The 22,936-nt window shown below is 42.8% G+C and overlaps 1 protein-coding gene across 2 annotated transcripts in view; it reads right to left on the reverse strand.

Moving 5' to 3' along the window:
* LOC142103899 (carboxymethylenebutenolidase homolog) overlaps nucleotides 1-22,087 on the reverse strand; it is an 87,431-nt gene extending 65,344 nt beyond the window's left edge. The window contains exon 1 of one of the 2 annotated variants that reach the window (XM_075188254.1): nucleotides 22,002-22,077. Coding sequence is in view for 1 of the 2 variants with exons in the window: in XM_075188256.1 (XP_075044357.1) it covers nucleotides 22,002-22,006 (5 nt within the window). In the remaining variant the exon portion in view is untranslated. Of the gene's footprint in view, nucleotides 1-22,001 lie in introns of both variants that reach the window. The other variant, XM_075188256.1, reaches the window with a different exon arrangement.
* Between the last annotated feature and the right edge of the window lie 849 nt (nucleotides 22,088-22,936).

Here is a 22,936-nt window from a genome sequence, read left to right on the forward strand (position 1 = left end):
AGGGAGCATCTCTCCTCAGGCTTCTATCAATTTACCTCAAGGCAATAGAAATCAGGCTCTGGGAGAGGCTTTTGTTCAGTGTCCAGTGAATAGCTGAACTAGAATCTACAACAATATGATCAAGCTGCCAACCCTGCTCTGAAAAGCACAGTGGCACTTCCCAGGGATGTGGGTAATAGATAAAATTAGGATCCTGGAGTGCCAACCTTGCCATCCTAAGGAACCCAGTGTTTCTTATTTATACTTTACACCTTTAATGGGGTATCTGCATGTAGCACGCTGCGGACCAAGGTGCTCCACCCCCCAACCCCGCATCCGCCACACTGTTGCCCATCATCTGTTTAAAGATATTTCTGCTGCTGTGCTTGTTTCCCCAGGCGTATAAACCTTATCGCTGGCGGGTGTTCTTGTATTGGATGAAGCGATAATGAAAAACTTTAGCTATTCCTGGTGGCTCAGTGGTCAGCACTTCTTACAGCACTGAGGTCATGAGTTTGATTTCTGAACAGGGCCTTATCTGTGTGGAGTTTGTATGTTATCCTCATGTTTGCGTGGGTTTCCTCCGGGTGCTCCGGTTTCCACCCACACTCCAAAAAGATATTAGTAGGCTAATTGGTTGCTGACAAAATTAACCTTAGTGTGTGTGTGTGTGTGTGTGTGTGTGTGTGTGTGTGTGTGTGTGTGTATTTAAACTGTTAGCTCCATTGGGGCAGGGACTGATGTGAATGACAAATATTCTCTGTACAGCGCTGTGGAATTGATGGTGCTATATAAATAATGGGCCATGACTAATTCAATAGCAGTTGTAGGGCTGCATTTACCATATAGGCAAAATAAACACATCAATAGGGCAGCGGTACTGACTGTTTTTTCATGTAGCACACAAATATCAACTTTAAATTTCAGTGTACAAATAAGCTATCAAGTATTTGTGTGCTACATGAAAAAACAGTCAGTATTTAACTTATGTGCAAAACAGAAAACTAATTTGCACCCCTTGCATTGTAACATGGTTTTGTCCAGGAGACTGAAATAAGATACCTCTTCATTTAAGATCCTTAATGAATCAGGCCCCCAGTTATGAGGAGACAGCCCCCACATCATGAGATATGCCACATTATCAATCACATGAACTCGAAATTCAATGTATTGCAGGGTTTCCCAAACCCAGTCCTCGGGGCTCCCCAGCAGGTTTTTCATATCTCCTTGCTGGAGCACAGGTGTATTCATTACTGACTGACACAGTGTAACAGATCCACAGGTGGTCCTAATTATGTCACATGTGATCCAGAAAACCTGCGCTGTTGGGGAGCCCTGAGGACTGGGTTTGGGAAACCCTGATGTATTGTACAAAGGACATGAGTTACTATACTTGAAAAGAAGCTTCACTGTATTAATCACATATATATTATGTCCCTTTTCATAGTACACACCTAATACCCCATTCATACTGCACCAAAATCCCAGGTTTTTGCCGGGGCGAGCTCAAACGACCCGGGTCTTAGTGCAGTATGAATGGTACAAGTCAAAAATCCCGGGTCTAAAAACCCGGGTCTTCAAACCGGGATTTATCGAGGGGTAATTCCCGGGTCGGACCCGGGTTGCCTGCACTATAAATGGTGCAACCCGGGTTTTTCAACCCGGGTTGCACAGAAAACAAGCTGATTGGCTGTCTGCCTGTCTCTGGAGGATGATGTCATCGGTGGGAGCCCTTGGAAGATTCGAGAAGGAGTTTAGGAGAAATGGTGGATGGTGGAGTGCACAAATTGCCAGGGCACAGACTTGTGCAGTATGAATGGGGTCAACCCAGGAAATTCCCGGGTCCGAGGTGCAGTATGAATGGTGTTTCTGAGCTGAGGCGCTCCGAGCCCCGGCAAAAACCCGGCTTGAAAAACCTGGGATATTGCCAGGGCGGCAGTATGAAAGCGTATAATATGTCTGAGTAGTTTGACCTATTTTAAGATTGACTGGGGCAGGAGCACAGAGTGGTGGGTATTGCTTCACGATGGTCCATAGAGGGTCCCATTAAATTGGACCCATAAATTCTTTGTTACAGCCCTGATTAAAGCACTAACAGTTAAATTACAATATACAATATTGCATGTCCACAAGCTAATAAAAAAGTTGTACAAAAGGAGATTTACTGTAACATTAATCAATAAATTGCCATGTTGAGAAGCGCCAACATTGTCGCGAGTGCAGAAAAATGTGCGAGATGCTTGCAATTACTAGTGTGAGAATTGGAGACACACAAACCAAGGAAGCGAAAGCTTAGGCGTGTTACCTAACCCGCAATTAACGTTGAATAGCTTCAGACACGCTGAGTGAAAGCAAGTGGCTTTCTTTAGCTAATCAACAATGCATTACGATTCATTTTACGGCGGTAAAGGTTACATATTATATTTGCCTAGTTATGAAATGGAAATGAATGGCTGTATTGAAATTCCTTTGTCAATCTTAAAATTGAAATGTCTGTGAGCGGCTGGAGGAAATCCAGACTGTGACTTGAGGTCACAGTCTGGCACAAGGGTATATAAACTAGAATATAGTATATATTTATTTATTACAGCGTTTTACCACTCATGACTGTAGCTCACAATATTCTAACTACAGAAATGGGGGATTGGTGATAAGTACACTTATTAGTGGAATGGAAGGGCTGTACAAAGGGAAAACCAATTAGTGGAATGTATCACTTTACAAGTACAGTTGAGCACTTTCCCTGTACAGAGGTGGGGGGAGAGGGTACACAGAAGATGAGCAGATTACTCTGCAGCTACGATAGTTATTCTTACACTACATTAAATGAATGGATAAGTGGAGAAAGAGAAAAACAACTGGTGGAATGGTATTTTCATCCCTTGTGTCAGTGTTTTAATTACTTATTATATTTTAGCATAAAGGGGAAGAGTATATTTACTAAACTGTAGGTTTGAAAAAAAAAAATCGAGATGTTGCCTATAGCAACCAATAAGATTCTAGTTATCGTTTATTTAGTACATTCTACAATATTTCAGCTAGAATCTGATAGGTTGCTATAGGCAACATCTCCATTGTTTCGAACAGCAGTTTAGTAAATCTATCTCCTTAGGGACCCTGAGTCCATTACACTGGAATCACAGGGCTGGCAAGATTGCCACTCATGGGCCCTGGTTTTTATTAATTACCCCAATACTCACAATCCAGCGTTCCCAGAAAGAGCCAGCTGACTTTAAAGCACAGGCCTGGTAATTTCTTGGAGAAGGGACACCACCATTTTTTTTGCAGGCACTTTCCCACCGTAGAGACTATAGCCCCACCCAGAACAGGCTGGAGCTCAATCATATTAGGACAGGGAGATCCTATGATGCGTGTTTTCTATGTTATGGCGTGACCAGCCCAACCTGTGTAGCAATGGTGCAGATTTAATTCTATTTAATTTTTATGGAGTTTACCCTTTAAATGGAGTTTCCAGCACACAACTGTAGATCACAATACAGTAGGAAGCCCAGGCACTTGGTAACACAATCTGCTAATACAGTATGTAAACCAGAATTTGGCAACTAAATAAATCTATAAGAAATAGAGCCAACGGTTTGTTAAAATAAAAGCTCACTTAACTAATACAAATGTGGGGAGGGGGGGTCATCAGGGCGGTCATGCCCTTTACAGTCTGCATGCGTGACCTAGAGGGGTCCCAAAGCAGCAGCCGCAACAAGGCTTAGGAATCTTTTGGTGAAGATCTTAGTGACTGTTAATATGATGATCATATATCAAAAGGCCTTAAGCGGATACAAAGATTAATCAAATTGACAGTTTGATTATTCTGACGCATTTTTCCACTTTTGGCCTAGTAGTTTCTTCAGAGGAATGGACAATTAGGTCAGTTGATGATCCTCATTGGGCCATCAGCTGGTGGACTTTTACTGTTTAGCCTGGTTGTTTGACCGGATGTAGACCGATTGGCTCTACATGTACTTGTAATCACCGCTAGCACCGACATCAATACAAGGCCAAGATCAATCCTACCATGAGGCGAGAACCTCATCTCTGTTAGCAGAATACCAAAGGAGTCAGAGAAGACACTGGTACTGGGGACGGCACCGATGTAGCAGAAGCATTTGACCTGTAGCTAAAGTTAAAGAGGTTTATTCAAGCTAATTTTCATGCATGTAGTAATAAAAACAGGGTTAAATGTACAGATACAATATTTTTTTGACAGATCTTTCATGTAAACAGATGCTTATCCATATAAGAAAAAAAAAATATAATATATTTTTCAGTTAACACATAAACAAACGGGTATTTATACTGAGCTTTAATATTGAACAATTTCTAGCTGAAAATATTCTACTGCTTTGTATTTACCTTGTGTGCACAGATGCTATGACATTTTTTTATTAGGTCACAAATTGTATCTGATCCACGGCAGATAGTCCCCGTCGTCTATTTCTACTAAATGATCAGTGGTAGAACATAATCTCGACTTCCTCTCCTCTAATGGGCCCCAGGAGGATAGAACGACCCCCGACCTTCACTCTTTCATGTGATTCTAATGCATTTCATAACAAGTGGGCGGCGGGAAGGAAATCCAGACATATGTTATCACTGGAAATGTTTTTTTCTTTGCAGATCTGACAATGTGTAAATGTAACTCAAAGGTAATGTTTGCATTTCAATGGATGCTCAGTTTAATAAAACATAGATTCACATTAATAATCCATGTCTGCGTGCATATGTCTATCCTGACTATAATATACCTTGGCGGAATATACTACAAAAATATGGAAGGAATGCTTGTATCTCATACATTGCTATTTAGTATGCAGTCCTTAATGCATGCCAAGGCGTCTTAGGATAGTGTGAAATATTTACCTCTTTTCGTTGGTCAGTTAAGTACGAGATCTTATTTGGAGAGGTAGCAGGTACGTGCTAGGTGCATACATTTTGGTACATGACCATTCCACTTATTTATTGTGTTATCTAATTTCTGACAGCTACCTGTGTCACATATTTCCATTTAATCTACATGTGCACATACTAATGCTCTTCCGCTATAAGATGCACCTAAATGCCACAAAAGTTGGCCCCACTGAAGGAAGCAGAAATAGCACAGTTACTGCCATCTCTCAGATGGCGTAAAAATCTATTTTACATGACTTAAGTGCTCTTCAAATACTCTGAACACACGGAAATATCTTGTCCTCCAAAACGAACATATTGGGCCTGATTCATTAAGCAGAGCAAAGCCAGAAAAGGAGTAAGTTTGCTCCTGGACAAACCATGTTACAATGCAAGGGGTGCAAATTAGTTTATTGTTTTTCACATAAGGAAACAACTAGCTGATATTTTATGTAGCACACAATACTGATCGATTTATTTTTACACTGAAATTTGAAGTTCATCTAGGACATGTCCTAACCCAACTAAAAATATGTCCCCACATTTTAAATTTACCTCCCCCTCCAATGCAACATGGTTTTGCCAAGGTGCAAAGTTACTCTTTTTTTATTTTGGCTTAACTTTCTTTAATGAACCAGGACCATTTTGCACAGGATTACTGTGGCAGTTTTCTATTCTTTCTATCATTGGGTTTTGGACATAAGAGTGGCAGTACAACCTCATGATTAATGTGAAATGTAAATAGTACGTTAGGCAGCAAGGCTGTAAATGATACGTTTATTTGCATGGGGCTCCTAGCATCAAATTACTTGTAATTCAGCAAGCAGAAGTAACTGCCACCAAAAATACCACCTATAGTGTCATCCATCTCAAATAAACTTTTGCAGTGGTTCAAAAGACATCAAAGTGCTAAACATTTAATTGGGGTCCCATGGAACCACACAGGAACTCAATGAGACACTGATCCTCTTCAATGCTTGGAAGACGCAAATAGTCCCAACTTCTGCAGGTGTCCCGATTTCTCTCAACCTGATCAAATGAGGGGATTGGGGCATTTCAAGTGACATTCAGGCTAGGCTACGTCATACTCGCCTACTCTTCCGGAATGCTCTCGAATTTCTGGGAGTTCTCCCGGACTCCTGGAAGAGTAGGCAACCTCCTGGACACTTGGGAGGAGGGGCTTAACAGCTTGATTGCATCATTAAGACCCGCCCCCTGCTGTTCAATGATGCAAATTTCGTTTTTCTTCTAGTAGAGGCAGGGCTATGGTTGCCCCCTACACTTGTCACATGATCTGATCCCCCGGAGGACAGGATTTAAAAGTTGGCAAGTATGGGCTACATGCTGCTCTCACATGGCAATAGAAGGTTAAATTTGATGGAGGAGAAATCTAAACTATCTTAACTTTTTTCTCTCCGCAAAAGGACTTGCTTTTTACCTGTTCTAACTTTTCGAAGTCCTTCCAATTGGACGTTTTTTGCACTTTCCAGAGGAATTTAAAGGCACAAGTCTAACAGAATAATACAAAAGTTAAAAATGTACCATAGACACCCCTCATAATTTGCTATTGCAGTTATTTGTGCTAAATCAATTACTTTCTGAGGGTGTTAGAAAAAAAATTAGAAAAAATAATGTACCAACGTAATAGCAGCGTTGTATCGGCTGGAGAGTTCTGGTTTTCACTCTGCTCCATAATTGCTATATCCCCCTTCAAACCCCCGCCCCCCACATAATATAATTTTAAGTAAGAGTCGTCTGGGGACGTTACCTACTAGCTGGAGCATCCGAAAACATGAATGGTCTTATTGCTCTTTATAGGAATCAATGATTTATTTTTCAAGCCCTGTCTGACATGCCTCCTGGCCTCCTGCTAGTATTGAACAGATTGCATCTCAGATGAATGTGGGAATGAGGGGTGTACATGAGCCTGACCCATTAAACAATGGGTAGATACTCCTTGGATGGATTAAGTTTGTTCATGGTACGGAGATTATCAGGAACGCCATGTTCCAGCTTAAGTTATCTAAAGTAGGGATAGGCAACAGGTGGCTTGCCAGGGGTTGAGGAACTATAAGTTTCAGCATGCCCTGCCAACCTGAACATAATAATGGGGGGAAAAAAAAACCTAAGCACTGGAGAGATGTGTGCATCAGAGGAGGCGGTTGAGGAGCTGTTAGGAGACACTGTGAAGACAGAAGAAAGTGACAGTCTCATGTTCCAGTTTGACTTCTGATCATTCCGGCACAAAGCAAGACCCTACAACCCTACTTTCCATTAGTATAATAGCCAACGTTCATGTCTCATCTAAATGACTGTGCTTGTATCATCTGTACAGACCTAAGGTGGCATGACCTGCAGTGAGTATATAATAATAAGTAGTCACGTTGGTTTAATGAGGGTCTAATATGAGCAGAGCAGATTTGTCAGATATAGAGTCTGTCTTATGTCTGTACTAGGTTTAGCTTTAATTATCACTAGGATAAAATGCTATATGTATATCTTGAAACAAATCTGTACTGAAGATAGTGACATGAGCAGAGATCAAGAACAATCAGTGAATGTTTCAGATCCACATCAGTCTATTTGAGTATAATTAAGTGTCACCTTAATTACGACAGATGTTGTGCTATATTTAAAAAAAGAGGACAATTTGGTCAGAGAGGAATATTTGAAAGTATCACTCAGGAAGGAGGATTGTGTTCTACACGCTGGGTTCATTATATTGCTGATATAAATAGCAGTACTGCTGCTGTTTGTGATGCAGTGAAAAGATGCTTGGTGCAAAACATACATTATTTTATATAACAACATCATGTGCAAGATGTATATTGTATTTTTTTCATTGACTGTTTTAGTCTTCCCTAGTATAACATTCTATTCCTTTAATAGTATGTAGTACTGAGGCTTGCCGGTCCTTGCAAGGTGTTGAAAATCACCTTCATCATCTATTTATATAGCGCCACTGATTCCGCAGCGCTGTACAGAGAACTCACTCACATCAGTCCCTGCCCCATTGGAGCGTACAATCTAAATCCCCTAACACACACACAGACAGAGAGACTTAGGGCAGTCTAATAGCAGCCAAATAACCTACTAGTATGTTTTTGGAGTGTGGGAGGAAACCGGAGCACCCGGAGGAAATCCACGCAAACACGGGGAGAACATAGAAACTTCTCACAGATAAGGCCATGGTCGGGAATCAAACTCATTGCTGTGAGGGAGAAGTGCTAACCACTGAGCCACCGTGCTGTCTATTACCGACAATCTCCATTAATTACTGACATATATAAAAAAAAATACAGCCCCTCCCTCTGATCTGCCCATCCACCAGTTGATCCAAAGCCACAAACGTGATCCGCCCAGCCATTTAAAAGACCACATCCCCACATCGATAGGCCCCACACTGTTTGGACGCTGACAATTGAGACTGTCCAGCAAAATCGGGACTTGTGGTCCTTATGTGCTATGTATAATTTAGTAGGGTCAGAAACATGCCATTTGTGCAGAACGCTTTTACTGACAGACAAAAATCAGGCTTGCTTTTCTACTGAGTGTTAGTAAATGTACTGATGATTGTGTAACGGTACTTGGTGGTATTACAAAGTAAAGACCACATACCTACTACAGGAATATGGGTCCTTATGCTGGAAAAGCACAATGCAGGTAAGAAACAGGCAACAAATGAGACATTTAAATAGCGCTGCAAAAGCAATTATTCCAGTTCATGGGGATGAACTGCAAATTCTGCAGTGTGTACGCACTCAGGACCTGATCTCCAGAGTTTACAGAGTCACGATCCTTTCAACCGATGGTTATGACAGATGAAGAGCACAGATCTGAAGGTAAATCTTTTAAAATGTGTATAGTGTGTACACATGAGTTGGCATCCTGATCGGGACCTTCAGTCGTTGGTAAAACCGTTAACGATATTGCATCCGGTGAAATTTTCTGTAGTGTGTACCCAGTATTCTCAGAGTCACAGACAAGGCTCAGCAGACACAAAAGGACAAAAGGAACCTTTGATATTAAAATGGTCCTTAGTTGGTGTCTGTGTGTGTGTGTTAGGGAATTTAGACCATACTTGCCAACTCTCCCGGAATGTCCGGGAGACTCCCGCATTTGGGGTGGGTCTCCCGGACTCCCGTGAGAGTGTGGCAATCTCCCGCATCTGCCCGAATTAGGGCCAAAATGCTGCGATTCTCCGGGAATCGCGGCATTAGGCCCCACCCCGCTGTCAAATGACGCGTTTTGCGTCATCACGTCACGGGGTGGGGCCAAAATGACGCGATTTCGGAGCCCCGTCCCCGCACGCCCACTTGCCACAGAGAGGCTCCCGGACACCAACTGAAAAAAGTTGGTAAGTATGATATAGATTGTAAGCTCCAATGGAGCAGGTGCTAATGTGAGTGAGTTCTCTGCACAGCGCTGCGGAATTAGTGGCGCTATATAAACAGGACCTGATCAACCACTGGTCTGATCAGGCTGCTGGGTCCCGGGGGGGGTGAGTCGCTGCTGGTATTTATTTTACTTATTTATTAATTCACTTATTTTCATAATTGAATGGGGGGGGGGGGGGGGGAGTCGCCGTGGCGCGCAGGGGGTTGAGGTGGCGACGATCAAAGGCATTAGTGGTCAGTGGTCAGCAACAGGCAGCCAATCGCTAGGCTGCCTGCTGCACCCACAGTACTGTGCAGCAGACAGGAAGCAGGAAGTCTTCACTTCCTGTCTGTTGATCTGAGGAACGAGGAGCGACACTGGCCGACACAACTACAGGTAAGTGAGGGGGGGACCGCCATGCAAATCTATAGGGAGGGAGAGAGGTTGATATTTGTGAAGGATGGCAGAGGAGGGGGGCTGATATATGTGACTGGGGGGGGTTTGATGTGACTGGGGGGGGGGGGGGGGGGAATAGCTGCAGGGTGGATGTAAGGAAAATGGCTGCAGAGGTGGGAGGTGAGGAAAATAGCTGTAGGGGGGTTAAAGATAATGGCTGCAGGGGGAATGGCTGTAGGAGGGGATAAGGAAAATGGCTGCAGGGGAGTATTTAAAAAATAGCGCAGCTTTGGGGGCATAATCTCATGATTGTGTGGCGGTTACATGGATGCTCTCTGTGGTCTCAGCAATCACCAGAATACTAAATATTAGTGAGATGGGGCTGGTAGAGGTTTGTATTTGATAGACCACAAATATTCAGATGTTGCTTATATATGCCTGTACAATGGGGTACTTTTAGCTGGCCATAATGGAGTGTTTTGTTTTAACTAAAGGGCCTAATCATTCAGGGTTTGTTAACATTTTGCATTATAATAAAATCTTGCATTTTCAAAACAGGACCCCAGCTTTCCAGAAGCCAGCGAGAGGATAACGAAGCTGCAAGAGAGAAGAGTAAGAGACAACGGCACAATCTGTCTAAATTTGAATGCTGGAGAATACTCCTGAACATTCATATTCAGGAGTATTCCTATACACCTATATATTTGGCCTAGGGCAGCCAGAACCCTTAATCAGGTCCTGTATATAAATAGCTGCTGATGTGATGATCAGACATGGAAGGTAAGGACAGCTGATTTTAGGCAGGAAGTAAATTCCTCTTATTGGCCACAGGGGGGATTTAGGTGCAAGTCTCAATAATTACTAAATATGATCAAAGATGTTTCAAAGTGGTTCTCAAACCAGTTTTAAAGATTGAAAATATGTGATAAAGTCTCAAACTTAAAAAAGGCCAAAAAATGTGTTTTTTCATGCGAACGGTAACATTTTATAGTTTCATTAAACGTCTTTCATGCAAACCATGAAACTGAAGTTTGAACGTTATCAGCATAGCAATTATAAATTACATACTATGGTGGTCTAACCAAGCAGTAATTTTGCTATTGTCGGATCAACCACATGTGCCAGGTCATTTAACCATGCAGATTTGATAGATGAAATTCATCAGGAGTCTTACAGGCTTGGTAAATCTATTGCATTGGTTTGTAGGCTTAGCCATTCCTGTACTTATGCACACAGCAACTCCTGCAGTTGGATGGTAATAATTCCTCTGCTTACGTTTTGAGTGCATAAAAGGTTTTATATAAATGAAAATGTGCTACACATGGGAACTGAATTATTCATATCTCTCCATTGTTTGTAAATTTGATTTGACATGTGCTAGAAAGAGAGTAATGCCATATAATGCATCTTATTTTTGGCTTTGCACCTTAGGGCACTAGCTTTTTTCTTTTTAAATTGCATGTGTCAGGGGCTGTGCTATCTGTGGCTATTTGCTATTCTAGAGACTGAAATCACAAAAGTGGTTACAGTGGTGTTATACTGCATTTAGGTGCAACATTTGCAAACCATAAATAACCACAGGTCAGACTCACTGTCATTATCTGATTTGCACTGGACATGTAAAAGATAATTGGTGATTAGTTCATACTTGCCTACTTTTGGCAAGTAAATTCCAGGAGAGGGGCGTGACTAGAGGTCGGGAGGGGGCGGGACACAGCAAATGCATCATTTTGGCCCCGCCCCCACGACAGAGATACCGTTTTGTAGCAGGTGGCGGGGCCAAAATGACGCGATTCACCGCGAATCGCATAATTTTGGCCATGCAATTGCTCGATACGGGAGACCTGCACTCCCGGGAGTCTGTGAGACCAACACAAATTTCGGGAGTCTCCCGGACATTCCGGGAGAGTTGGCAAGTATGGATTAGTTCTTCGAAAACCCTTCTAACACTTCTAAACCCTTCTAATTTAAATTTTTTAAACTTATTTATTTTAATAACAAACAAAAAACAATGATTTACAAAATGTTTTCATATTACATAATTAAAATTTTAGGTAAAGTTAGTGGCTGTCAGTAAATTTTCATAAAGGAAATAAAAATAAAAAACCTTAAAATATGCAACTTCACTAATAAAATAAAAGGTAAAGTTGATTTATATTTAAATCTTAACAATATTTCAAAACATCTTTTGGATGATAACATTCTTAGAACTGTACTTATCGCTCACACAATTCCACAGCTGCTTCACAGAACAAAAAGCTCAAATAGCAAAGCAAAACATGCATTTTTTTTTTTTTTAATTTGAGCTCGAGTCATTAAACTTTATATTCATGTTCCTGTGACTGAATGCAATTTGTAGAGGCAAGTTCTGCTACCGTTGAACACTCAAATGTATGAAGCATTTACTGGAAATGCAAGACAAATAAGTGACACCCCCAAAGCAATATTTAAATTGTCACCTACCAAATAAGTGATGACAACCATAGCATGTTGGACAAAATGAATTACTGTAAGTATAAACACCATTATTTCTAGGGTATAATTAAAGTCTAGTTACCAGACCCATCATTTGTGAGATATTCTCCACATGACACCTGATCAATGGATTTCTCTCCTGCTGGAAAATTGGCAGTGTATTAGGCGTCAGGGGGAGGGGGAAGTGAATATCATACAAATGGGCATAGGCAAACCGAGGGGGGGGGGTGTTTCCTAGTGCCTGGAAAACCCCCTCCAAGCCTGGGGCACTGTATAATTGAGGTGGCTGGATCCTGCTCCCGTTTCACACGGCTCTGCTTGAAAAGGGAAAGCTGTGTGCACCTAACAGTAGTGCACGCAGCATTGCCTATGTATATTATGGGGATAGGAAGAGATGCAGAGCAGCCAAGCACTGTCTAAAATTATAGCCACGCCTCCATGTATGCTGGTCACGCCCACTGGTGGCGTGGTGTGGAAAGCCTCCTCTACAAATCCTGCGTTTGCCCCTGATGGGGGATGACTTTTTTCAAGTTTCCTTCATATCTGTCCCAGGAATCGTTTCCCTTCCTGAGATCTGTTTCCTGCGTGCAACACAAACTTATTCAGCCACTTCACACAAAGACGAATGAAGGTCGCTCCATCAGAGGTGATGATTAATTGCTGTGCTGAGTCCGCCCCAGAACTGCAACCTGAAATTGGGACACTTTTCTTCCCAGAGCTACATTCTGGCAAACATCTGTGGTCCCAGAACGAGTCTGTGCTTCAGTACACCTGCCTGTCACTGCTCTGTGTTGCAGAAGGCTACCAGTGATCGGGGGCATCCTGTCACACGTTCAGCCTGTTTGTTAGCGTGATATGGTGGCGCTGATGCTAAACATCACAGTAAACATTCAGAGATTCTGCCGCTGCCAGATCAGAACTCGTCTTCACAGATATTCCCACCAGACGTTACACTCTGAAATTCATGAAGTCATAAACAAATTGTCTTAGCAGTAGAACCCTTATCTAATGTTTATTGTACACTGAGGGATAAACATATGACTATTAAAGGTTTTCTTAAATATTTACTATTCACTATCATATCGCATAACACTTAGGACCCCATTCTTTCCCCGGAACCCAACATTCACTTTCCTGCTTTACGCTTGAATCCTGATGTACAGTGCAGTAAGGGCAGCCCACAAGAATGTCTGACACACAGATGTAACCAGAGGATGTCTCAGGCTGTTCTGGAGAGTTATCTGATACTTCGTTCACGTTGCCGCCCCGGCAATATCCAGAGTTTTTGAACCCGGGATATTGCCGTGTCACAGAGCTTCCCAGCTTATCAGACCCCGTTCACACTGCACCTTGGACCCGGGAAATTCCCGGGTCGACCCCGTTCCTACTGAACCTGGGTCTGCCCTGGCAAAAAGTGTCAGTCATCACAAGAGGAGCTTTGATTGGCTGACAAAGATGAGGTAATTTAAGGGGAATTTAAAGACTCACTTTCACACTAACGCCCTGGCAATAACCCAGTTTTATGAACTGGGATATTGCCGGGTGACAGTGCAGGACACCCAGCCAAATACCCGGGTAGACCTTGTTAACACTGAACACGGGTCCGACGGGTCTCCCTGGCAACATCACAAGAGGAGCTTTGATTGGCTCCTCTTGTGATGTGTTTTTAAAAAACTTTACAATAGCTTTCAGTGAGACCCAGGTTGAAAAACCCGAATCTCACCATTCACACTGGAGGCTACCAGGGTCAGACCCGGGAATAATCCTCCAAAGGACCCGGGTTTAATTCTTAAGTCATCCGACCCAGGAATTAGACCTGGACCCGTTCACACTGAGCCTCGACCCAGGTCGTCTGGGCTTTCCCCAGCAATAACCCAGGGTTTTTGAGGCAATGTGAACGGGGTATTAAAGACCCTGCCACTGTGAACAGGGTGAACCGGGTTTTTCAACCCGGGTTGCACCGTTCACACTGGTGGCTACACGGGGCGGACCCGGGAATGACCCTGCAAAAGTCCTGGGTCTAATTCCGGGGTCAGCAGAACTGTGTAGATGCAGGGACCCCTGCTGACACTGAGCCACGACCCGGGTCGTCGGGGCTTGCCCTGGCAACATACCGGGTTTTTAGGTCAGTGTGAAAGTGGTATTAGAAAGCAATTACCAAACCTCTTTCCAAGGATTAATTTGCTTTTAGCTCAAGTTTAACACAAATACCTTGTGATATAAATGCTGCTCTAATTTGTACCTTCAACTTGTCTTATGTCACCCAATACACAAGTCCTGTTATTCCCAGTTATTTTCCAATTGCTGGAACATGGAACAAAATAATTGTCTGATATGTACATTAAGAGACTCTAGCAGGTGAGGTGAATCTGGGAGGAAAAAGCATGCTTGTATATAACACCATCTAATTCTCTTTTACTGTATATGACAGCAATAATGACGGCTATTTGGAGCTCATCCACGGCCACTAAACAAAACGTAAATGACCAATTATGGACAAGTCGTTCCCAGAAGGTCCAACCAATCAGATTCTATTTAGCATTTATTTAGTACATTAAACAAAATGACAGCTAGAATCTGATTGGTTGCTATAGGCAACATCTCCACTTTTTCAAACCCGCAGATTAGTAAACATACCCTCATGGCTAAAATAAGAAAACTGCATCAGAAAGGGGCAGGTGATTCATGGAACTGTTTTAGGTACTCATAGCCGAATAAGAGGACGGAGTGCCATCAAGGATAAACCTGTGCTTTTTATTTACCATAATCCACGAGATACGGTTCTTAATCTCAGCAATCCAATCAGGCACTTTTCCATGATCCAGAAATTCCGGTGCTAAAGTTCTGATTTTTCCCCCCCATCATCATCATTTATTTATATAGCGCCACTAATTCCGCAACGCTCTACAGAGAACTCACTCACATCAGTCACTGCCCCATTGGAGCTTACAATCTAAATTCCTTAACACACACAGAGACACAGACTAGGGTCAATTTGTTAGCAACCAATTAACCTACCAGTATGTATTTGGAGTGTGGAAGGAAACCAGAGCACCCGGAGGAAACCCACGCAAACACGGGGAGAACATACAAACTCCTCACAGATAAGGCCATGGTCGGGTATTGAACTCTGTAAGGCAGAAGTGCTAACCACTTAGCCACCGTGTTGCCCCCACAACACTTGTCCCCCTTATTCTCCACTGGGTGTATTCTAACCCACTGGGAAATTGGGTATATATATCAAAAAAGTACCTATTGCAACATTACATAAGAAATGAAGAGAAAAAAAAACAAACAGTTTTTACAGAGTAAAATATTAAATAAAAATCAAGAAATACAGATCACATACTACAACTAGAACCTTTTCATCAAGCACTGGTAGTTGTCAATCTAATTTACACTGTATGCCTTCTATGTACACTTATGTCAGTACATACAATAATTCCATATAACATATAGTTGATTGTTTAGCTCCAGATATTAACCTTGCACATGATCCAAAGCATCCGGGGTCTATCACTGACAGAGAAGACATAGGGGTCATAAGAATATGAATAGCTCCTTAGTATGTCTTTGGCTATATATTCACAGAGGTGGGCATATATATACCGCAAGGATAAACCATCAATCACTGGAGAAGGTTAACACGTTTTTATTTTTTCTTATTTCTCTGAAACATCCCCACAAGGTTACAGGCAGTACAGACAAGTTGCCGCTACAGAAAAGTCAGATGTTTATTCACCATCAATATAGCCAAAGTATATATAGGTATAAGAAATGAAGTCAGTATTTACCTTCTGAGTGCCACAAGTTCACCTTACAGTTTATGGTGGCACAAAAGTAATGTTGATTAATATAATATCCAACAGATTGTGGCTATGTATTATAATGATCATGGGTAGACATTCTATAAGAAGAGATGGCTATATATTATGCTGGACGTGGGGCTGTATTCTGTGTTGGACATATGAATATATTTTACGTTGGACTTAAGACAGTATTACATGCCGTTTTTTGCTGGACATTATATCATACTTACCTACTTTCTTCAGCTCCCTTCCGGGAGCCAGCCAGTGGAGGGGGGCGTGAAGGGGCGGGGTGGCCGAAATCGCGTCATTTCGGCCCCGCCCCCTGTGACGTCATGACGCAAATTGCGTCATTTGACAGCGGGGGCGGGGCCAAACGCCGCGATTCACCGGGAATCGCGGCGTTTGGGATCTAATTCTGCCCACTTCACTAGGAAGTGGGGCACTTCCTAGTGAAGTGGGCAGAATTCGGGAGATTGCCACACTCGCCCGGGAGTCCGGGAGACTCTCACAAAATGCGGGAGTCTCCCGGACATTCCGGGAGAGTTGGCAAGTATGCATTATATGTTTATATACTTATAAACGTGCTTGGATTCCATTTTTTACACCAAGTAACAAATCATCACCATTTATTTATATAGCGCCACTGATTCCGCAGCGCTGTACAGAGAACTCACTCACATCGGTCCCTGCCCCATTGGAGCGAGAGAGACAGAGACAGAGACAGAGAGACAGAGAGACAGAGAGAGAGAGAGACAGACAGAGAGAGAGAGAGACAGAGAGAGACAGAGACAGAGAGAGACAGAGACAGAGAGAGACAGAGACAGAGAGAGAGAGAGAGAGACTATGGTCAATTTTGATTTCAGCCAATTAACCTACTAGTATGTTTTTGAAGTGTGGGAGGAAACCCACGCAAACACTGGGAGAACATACATGAATTGAACTCATGACCCCAGTTCTGTGAGGCAGAAGTGCTAACCACTTAGCCACTATGCTGCCCCAAACAAATCTCCTGCTTGATGTATAAGATAAAGCAATGTGCCACTGTAGTCCAACATATAGCTCTATTCCATGTAAACACCTCAGACAGACACACTATTTTTATATATGAAGCCCTTGTAGGTCCCCTTCGGGTTGAAAGCTGATGGGCATACCTCCAAACATTTGATTACCTTGCAACGGTACATGGGGCTTGGTGACGTCACGATGGGGGGGTGGCCAAGATCCACATTCGCCCAATGGTCAACCAGCTGGACAGCAATATTATGCCCTGGAGATTATAGCGACTATAATGGTGTCGCTATACATTTTGATGAAAATGTGCCCCTTCTTGTCCCTAATACAAACTACTATATGCATGTATACATGGGCAATGTACACTTTAAAAGAAAATATTTTATTTTTTAAGAATTATAAGATCAACAAAATAAATACCACTAATTGACATATTTTTAATTCATTGCCTTAATTTTGCTGTTCCCCCCCAAAAGATGTAGCCCGGGACAGCTCCCACATCGTTATAGGTCATGCCTTTATATTAGAGGCTCCATCCTGGGAAAGCTTGTCCTGGGAAAATCACAGATGAACTGTCACAACAAGGATAAATAAATGAGGGGCAGGACATGATGCATTGTGCATTAATACTTGTTCTGTGTGTATCTCACTAGCTGGGCATTGTACTCACCAATACCTGCTCTTTTATCTCAGCTATACATTGTGTCTCTACAATCCTTTCCCACAACTCCTCTCCCTGTTGTGATCACAATAAGGGGATCTGCAACAGTCATCCCAGTACAATGAGTCACCTCACCCAGAAACCTAATACCTGCACGTCTCTTACCTCTTGTCCTAACCTGTGCACTCTACAACACAGCGTTCTTTTCTACCATCTCAGTCAAATCTTTTACATTTCCACATGAATTATTCAAACATAATGGTCGGCTGCCCTGACATCAACATTAAGTACAAACCTAAAACATTATATAAAAAATGCATTTTATTCTGACTGGTTACCTCCCATTGATTACAACTTCACTGTGCCCCTGTCATCTACACACAGTGCAGACAGCCATATTGTGGTCTGCGTCACTATTCATGTGGAATGGCTATCAATTCACTAAGAGCCAGGCTGCATTGTGATGAATATTGGGTCGGTCTTCAAAATGGCTGCCTCCAGTGTGTGGAGTCAAAAGCGAGCAGTGATAAAGCTGTATGTCCACACACAACTTCTTTTAATCCAATCCATAATAAGAACAAACCATTTTAGCTGTTATCGAAATTGATGAAAGAGTATATATATTTTTGTCATTTTGATATGATGTTTGAACCATTTTCTACATTTCCATGTATCCAAGTCTCCATTAGCAGCCTATGAAGTCTTTCATCATCATCATCATCATTTATTTATATAGCGCCACAAATTCCGCAGCGCTGTACAAAGAACTCGCTCGCATCAGTCCCTGCCCCATAGGAGCCTACAGTGTAAATTCCCTAACATACAGACACACACACAGAGACTAGGGTCAATTTGAGAGCAGCCAATTAACCTACTAGTATGTTTTTGGATTGTGGGAGGAAACCGGAACACCCGGAAGAAACCCACGCAAACACGCAAACTCCACACAGATAAGGCCATGGTCGGGAATCGAACTCATGACCCCAGTGCTGTGAGGCAGAAGTGCTAACCACTGAGCCACCGTGCTTTGCCAGTAATGTAGCACATAGAGGTCGCTATGACAGGAGAGAGGTTGCAACGAGAGGGCTGCAAGCGGGTCGCTGTGTGTGGTCCTGTCAGAAAAATCACTGCATATATCTTGCACATGTATCACATCCTATTAATAAACTGAATCAGAGGAGACCCCCCGTTTGTTTTCTGTGAAGGGCGAGTGAGAGGGGGACTCTCGCAGTTCCGTGATAGTGACCCTGAATGCAAACTATACAAAACAGCAGACCACAGGCACAGCTAATCCCCCCCTAACAGACACACACCATTCTTCGCTTTGGTTACTGTAGTTCCTGTTTCCATGGTTACCCTGTGAATGGATGTATGTGAGGAGATGGTTAATTAGTGAGGTGACTGAAGAAGACCCTGCATGAGAGGGGGGGGGGGGGAACTGGGTGAAGGGGTGAGAGAAAAGCCTCCTCGCTCTTTGGAGATCTGCAGGACTTTGCTGGGCATTAAAGTGTTACGATCGAGAGCCAATCAAATGTCTCAATTTTGAATAAAGAGAATGAATGAAATCACCATAGTATTCCCTGTGGGGCTGGAAACTTTTCTGCAGAAAGAAAATACCAGTGGTTTCCTGCTGCAGCCATTGAGTGATTATTTGTTATTAACTGTATATTCAGACTAGGTGGTCATATACTATATACTATAGAGTCTCCAAAATTCAAACAATAAAATAGATTCCAAATTCCCCTACCCCTCCAAAAAAAGGGACAGTGATAATCAGTAAGATGCATAGGCAAACCGAGGGGGAGGGGGGTTCCTAGTGTCTGGAAACCCCCCTCCAAGACTGGGGCACTGTATAATTGAGGAGGCTGGACCCTGCTCCCGCTTCACCCAGCTCTGCTTGAAAAGGGAGAGCTGTGTGCACCTAACAGTAGTGCACACAGCATTGCCCATGTATATTTTAGGGATAGGAAGAGTTGGAGAGCAGCCAAGCACTGTCTAAAATTATAGCCACGCCCCCATGCATGCTGGTCACGCCCACTGGTGGTGTAGTGTGGAAACCCCCCTCTACAAGTCCTGCGTTTGCCCCTGAGATGCTACTAATTACACGTCTGTTTTTTTTCCCTTAAACCTGTAAGCTTAGGGGGCTCGTTTTCCTGGCAAAGCCTCATGCATATATTTGAGTTTTTCACCAATGGGCAGTACATGGGGGCCCTTACTAAAAGTTGCTATGGGGCCTACAAATGTCTAGTTATGCCCCTGGGTAGGATCCTAATATCAGGGCCATAGGGTTGTGAGAACATGATAACTCTAACATAGTTTCAAACAACTAATTTCCACAAACAACCTGCTTATTTATAATAAACATGTTTCCTATATTAATAAATATTGTAAATGAAATAGTAGATTGTGAACCATTATTTGCCAAGAAAATGTAGTAGCTACAATGTTTGAGGTCTAACCAGAATCATTACATAGACACTATGGGAGGGATTCAACGAGGTGCGAGGTGTCTCCTGAATGTTCATGTAGACACAGGATGTTATGGCAGAAATCTCCGCTCATTTTTCCTCACACCCCCATCGAGGTGGGGCTGTCGAATTTATTCTCCGACATAGGTGGAGATTCTATTCAGCGTAGCTGTAGATTGGAAATAAAACACACCAGAGTACATACTTATATTAATGTTGTAGATAATGAAAATATTACTCCTTCCAGAAACAACATTTTCTTTAACATTAAAACAAAATCCATGAAACCTCCCAAAAGTTGGTAAATGTAAGAGGACATGGCAGCAGCCCTACCACTGCTGGCGACATCTCACCCAACCCTGGGCTCTCATGCCATCCTCACAATCTGCTCACGTGTCTTTTTTCCACACCAAAACTTCCCACCCCCATACAACTTCCAATCCCTCAAAATATCTCCACTACCCTCCATTCACTATTCCTGTACACTCTGTTTGTAGCAAACTTACATTGATCCATGATGTATTCATTTCAAAATACCTTCATTAAAACTTCTTTTATCATCTTAAATAAACCTGACTTACCTCATCTGACACCACATTCCCTGCAACTCTCTCCTACGGGGGACTCTTCCCAGATACAGAGAAGGGCAAAGTAGACGTTCTACTCTCCGTTTGCTGCACAATCCCATTCATACCCCTAGAACCCTCCCTCTCTTTTTCTTCCTTTGATGTCCTCACTGTCCATCTATTCTCTCCACTCCATTTCCAAGTTGCTATCATTTAGGACAGTGTTGGCTAACCTGTGACACTCCAGGTGTTGTGAAACTATAAGTCCCAGCATGCTTTGCCAATATATAGCAGCTTATTGCTGGAAGGGTATGCTGGGACTTGTAGTTTCACAACACCTGGAGTGTCACAGGTTAGCCAACACCGATTTAGGATATCCTTACAAAAAACTAAGGATCAAATAGCGTTTGAGGTTACTACAGGTTAAAAATGGGCAGACTAGATGGACCAAGTGGTTTTTATCTGCTGTCAAATACTATGGGCTAGATTTACTAAGCTGCGGGTTTAAAAAAGTGGGGATGTTGCCTATAGCAACCAATCAGATTCTAGCTGTCATTTTGTAGAATGTACTAAAAAATGAAAGCTAGAATCTGATTGGTTGCTATAGGCAACATCCCCACTTTTTCAAACCTGCAGCTTTATTAATCTAGCCCTATGTTTCTAAAGCTCCCAGGTCCAGTTTCCCAATTTCTGGACAACTTGGCTGCCTGGTTCTTTTATTTCCTATCCTAATTTCAACATTCCCATTGACAATCCCACTGTCTCTGCGGCCACAAAACTCTCACTTACTTTCTTCTTTGATCTCTCCCAGTGGACTTAGCTACCCACTGTGATGGACACGCCATTCACCTTGTCACTTGTGATCCATCTATTATTTTATCTACTTCAATAATATAGACACAATTATGATCAGTTCATTAGAACGCAACCAGGGGGACAGTATATATATCCATGTCTTCCAAAAACAAATACACAGATGGGTTCCTTACAATGCCAGACTTTTAACAGCTTTACCATCTATTGTAACCTTACCAGGAGACCAAGGATAAGGTACAAGGACAGTTAAATTAAACCAGGATCTCAATTTAAAAATATATTTAACTGGAAGCCCCTATAGATGCTTCCTTCACAGATAAGCCCAGGTAGTGTCCTTCATGTCACTGCAGAAAACTCAAACCCTCTTTTCAAAAGCAGGTAATGCAATACTATTGTTGCATCCAGATAAGAATACAGCTATCAAAGCCAAAACTGTGTTCCTCATTCAGACCAGGCAAGGACTGATTAGTCCTTACAGAGAAAAATCCCCCAACTGCCCATCAAGGAGCTTGTCACAATTCAGGGTCTTAGCTGCACTAACCTCATCTGCCGCTGTCATATCACAGCTACCCGGGTCCCTCCTGGTCACCTGCAGCACTCCTGTGCATCACATCTCCATTTGTGAACAAGCACATACTGTTTGTTCTGCTGCATGGGCGTGGCCATCTTGGATGCAGTCAGGTGATCATCTCAGACCTACCAGATTCAGCAGCTGTGATCACATGAACTGTGCAGCCAATAGTTGTTTTGTACACCCTATTTAAACCTGCTGCTGAGATCTGTTCATTGACAGAGCAACACACTTCTCTCCTGAGGATAGTGCTTGGCTCCAGGTTCCAGTTGTGCCTGATTCCCTGTATTACAACGTGATCATCTTCTGTGTACATCAAGCATTACCAACTACATATCACTTTGCAAGTATCCTGCATTCTAAAGTGCATATCTTCTTTCAAGCATCCTGCATCATTCTGCAAGTGCTTTGCACTTCCAAGATGCTCACCTCAGTAAGAACTTTGCACCATCCAGTATCTATTCTGCAGAACCAGTGACTTTATCGGTATCACCTGTTCTGTTGCTACGGCTGGTTCTGAGTCTCTAGGGCTTATTTCCAGTTATGTGTATCTGTCTGTGGGTTCCAGGTCTGTGGCTTCCGCGCAGTCCTGAGTTCGCCATTCCGTGTCATGGTTCTGAGTTCCTAGTCCCTGTCTCCAGTTCCAGTTCATTCTGTTCTGAGTTTCTGTATGTTTTCTATCTGAGTTCTTATTATTGGGTTCCAGTCCCATGTGTCTGGCTACAGGATCCGTGACTGAGTTCCCACGAACAGTTCCAATCCGTTATTACACCGGATTCTAGTCCAGTTCTCAGGCACAGACTCCGGACTTAGATCCTTATACTGCTTGTGCTACTCTGAGGACTCTAGATGAGCCAGGAACCTCCCATGGACCTGCTTCAGTCCTTTTCTTTCGCTTTTTGCTC

Source organism: Mixophyes fleayi, chromosome 10 (genome assembly GCF_038048845.1).
Source record: "Mixophyes fleayi isolate aMixFle1 chromosome 10, aMixFle1.hap1, whole genome shotgun sequence".
Classification (NCBI taxonomy): Eukaryota; Metazoa; Chordata; class Amphibia; order Anura; family Limnodynastidae; genus Mixophyes; species Mixophyes fleayi.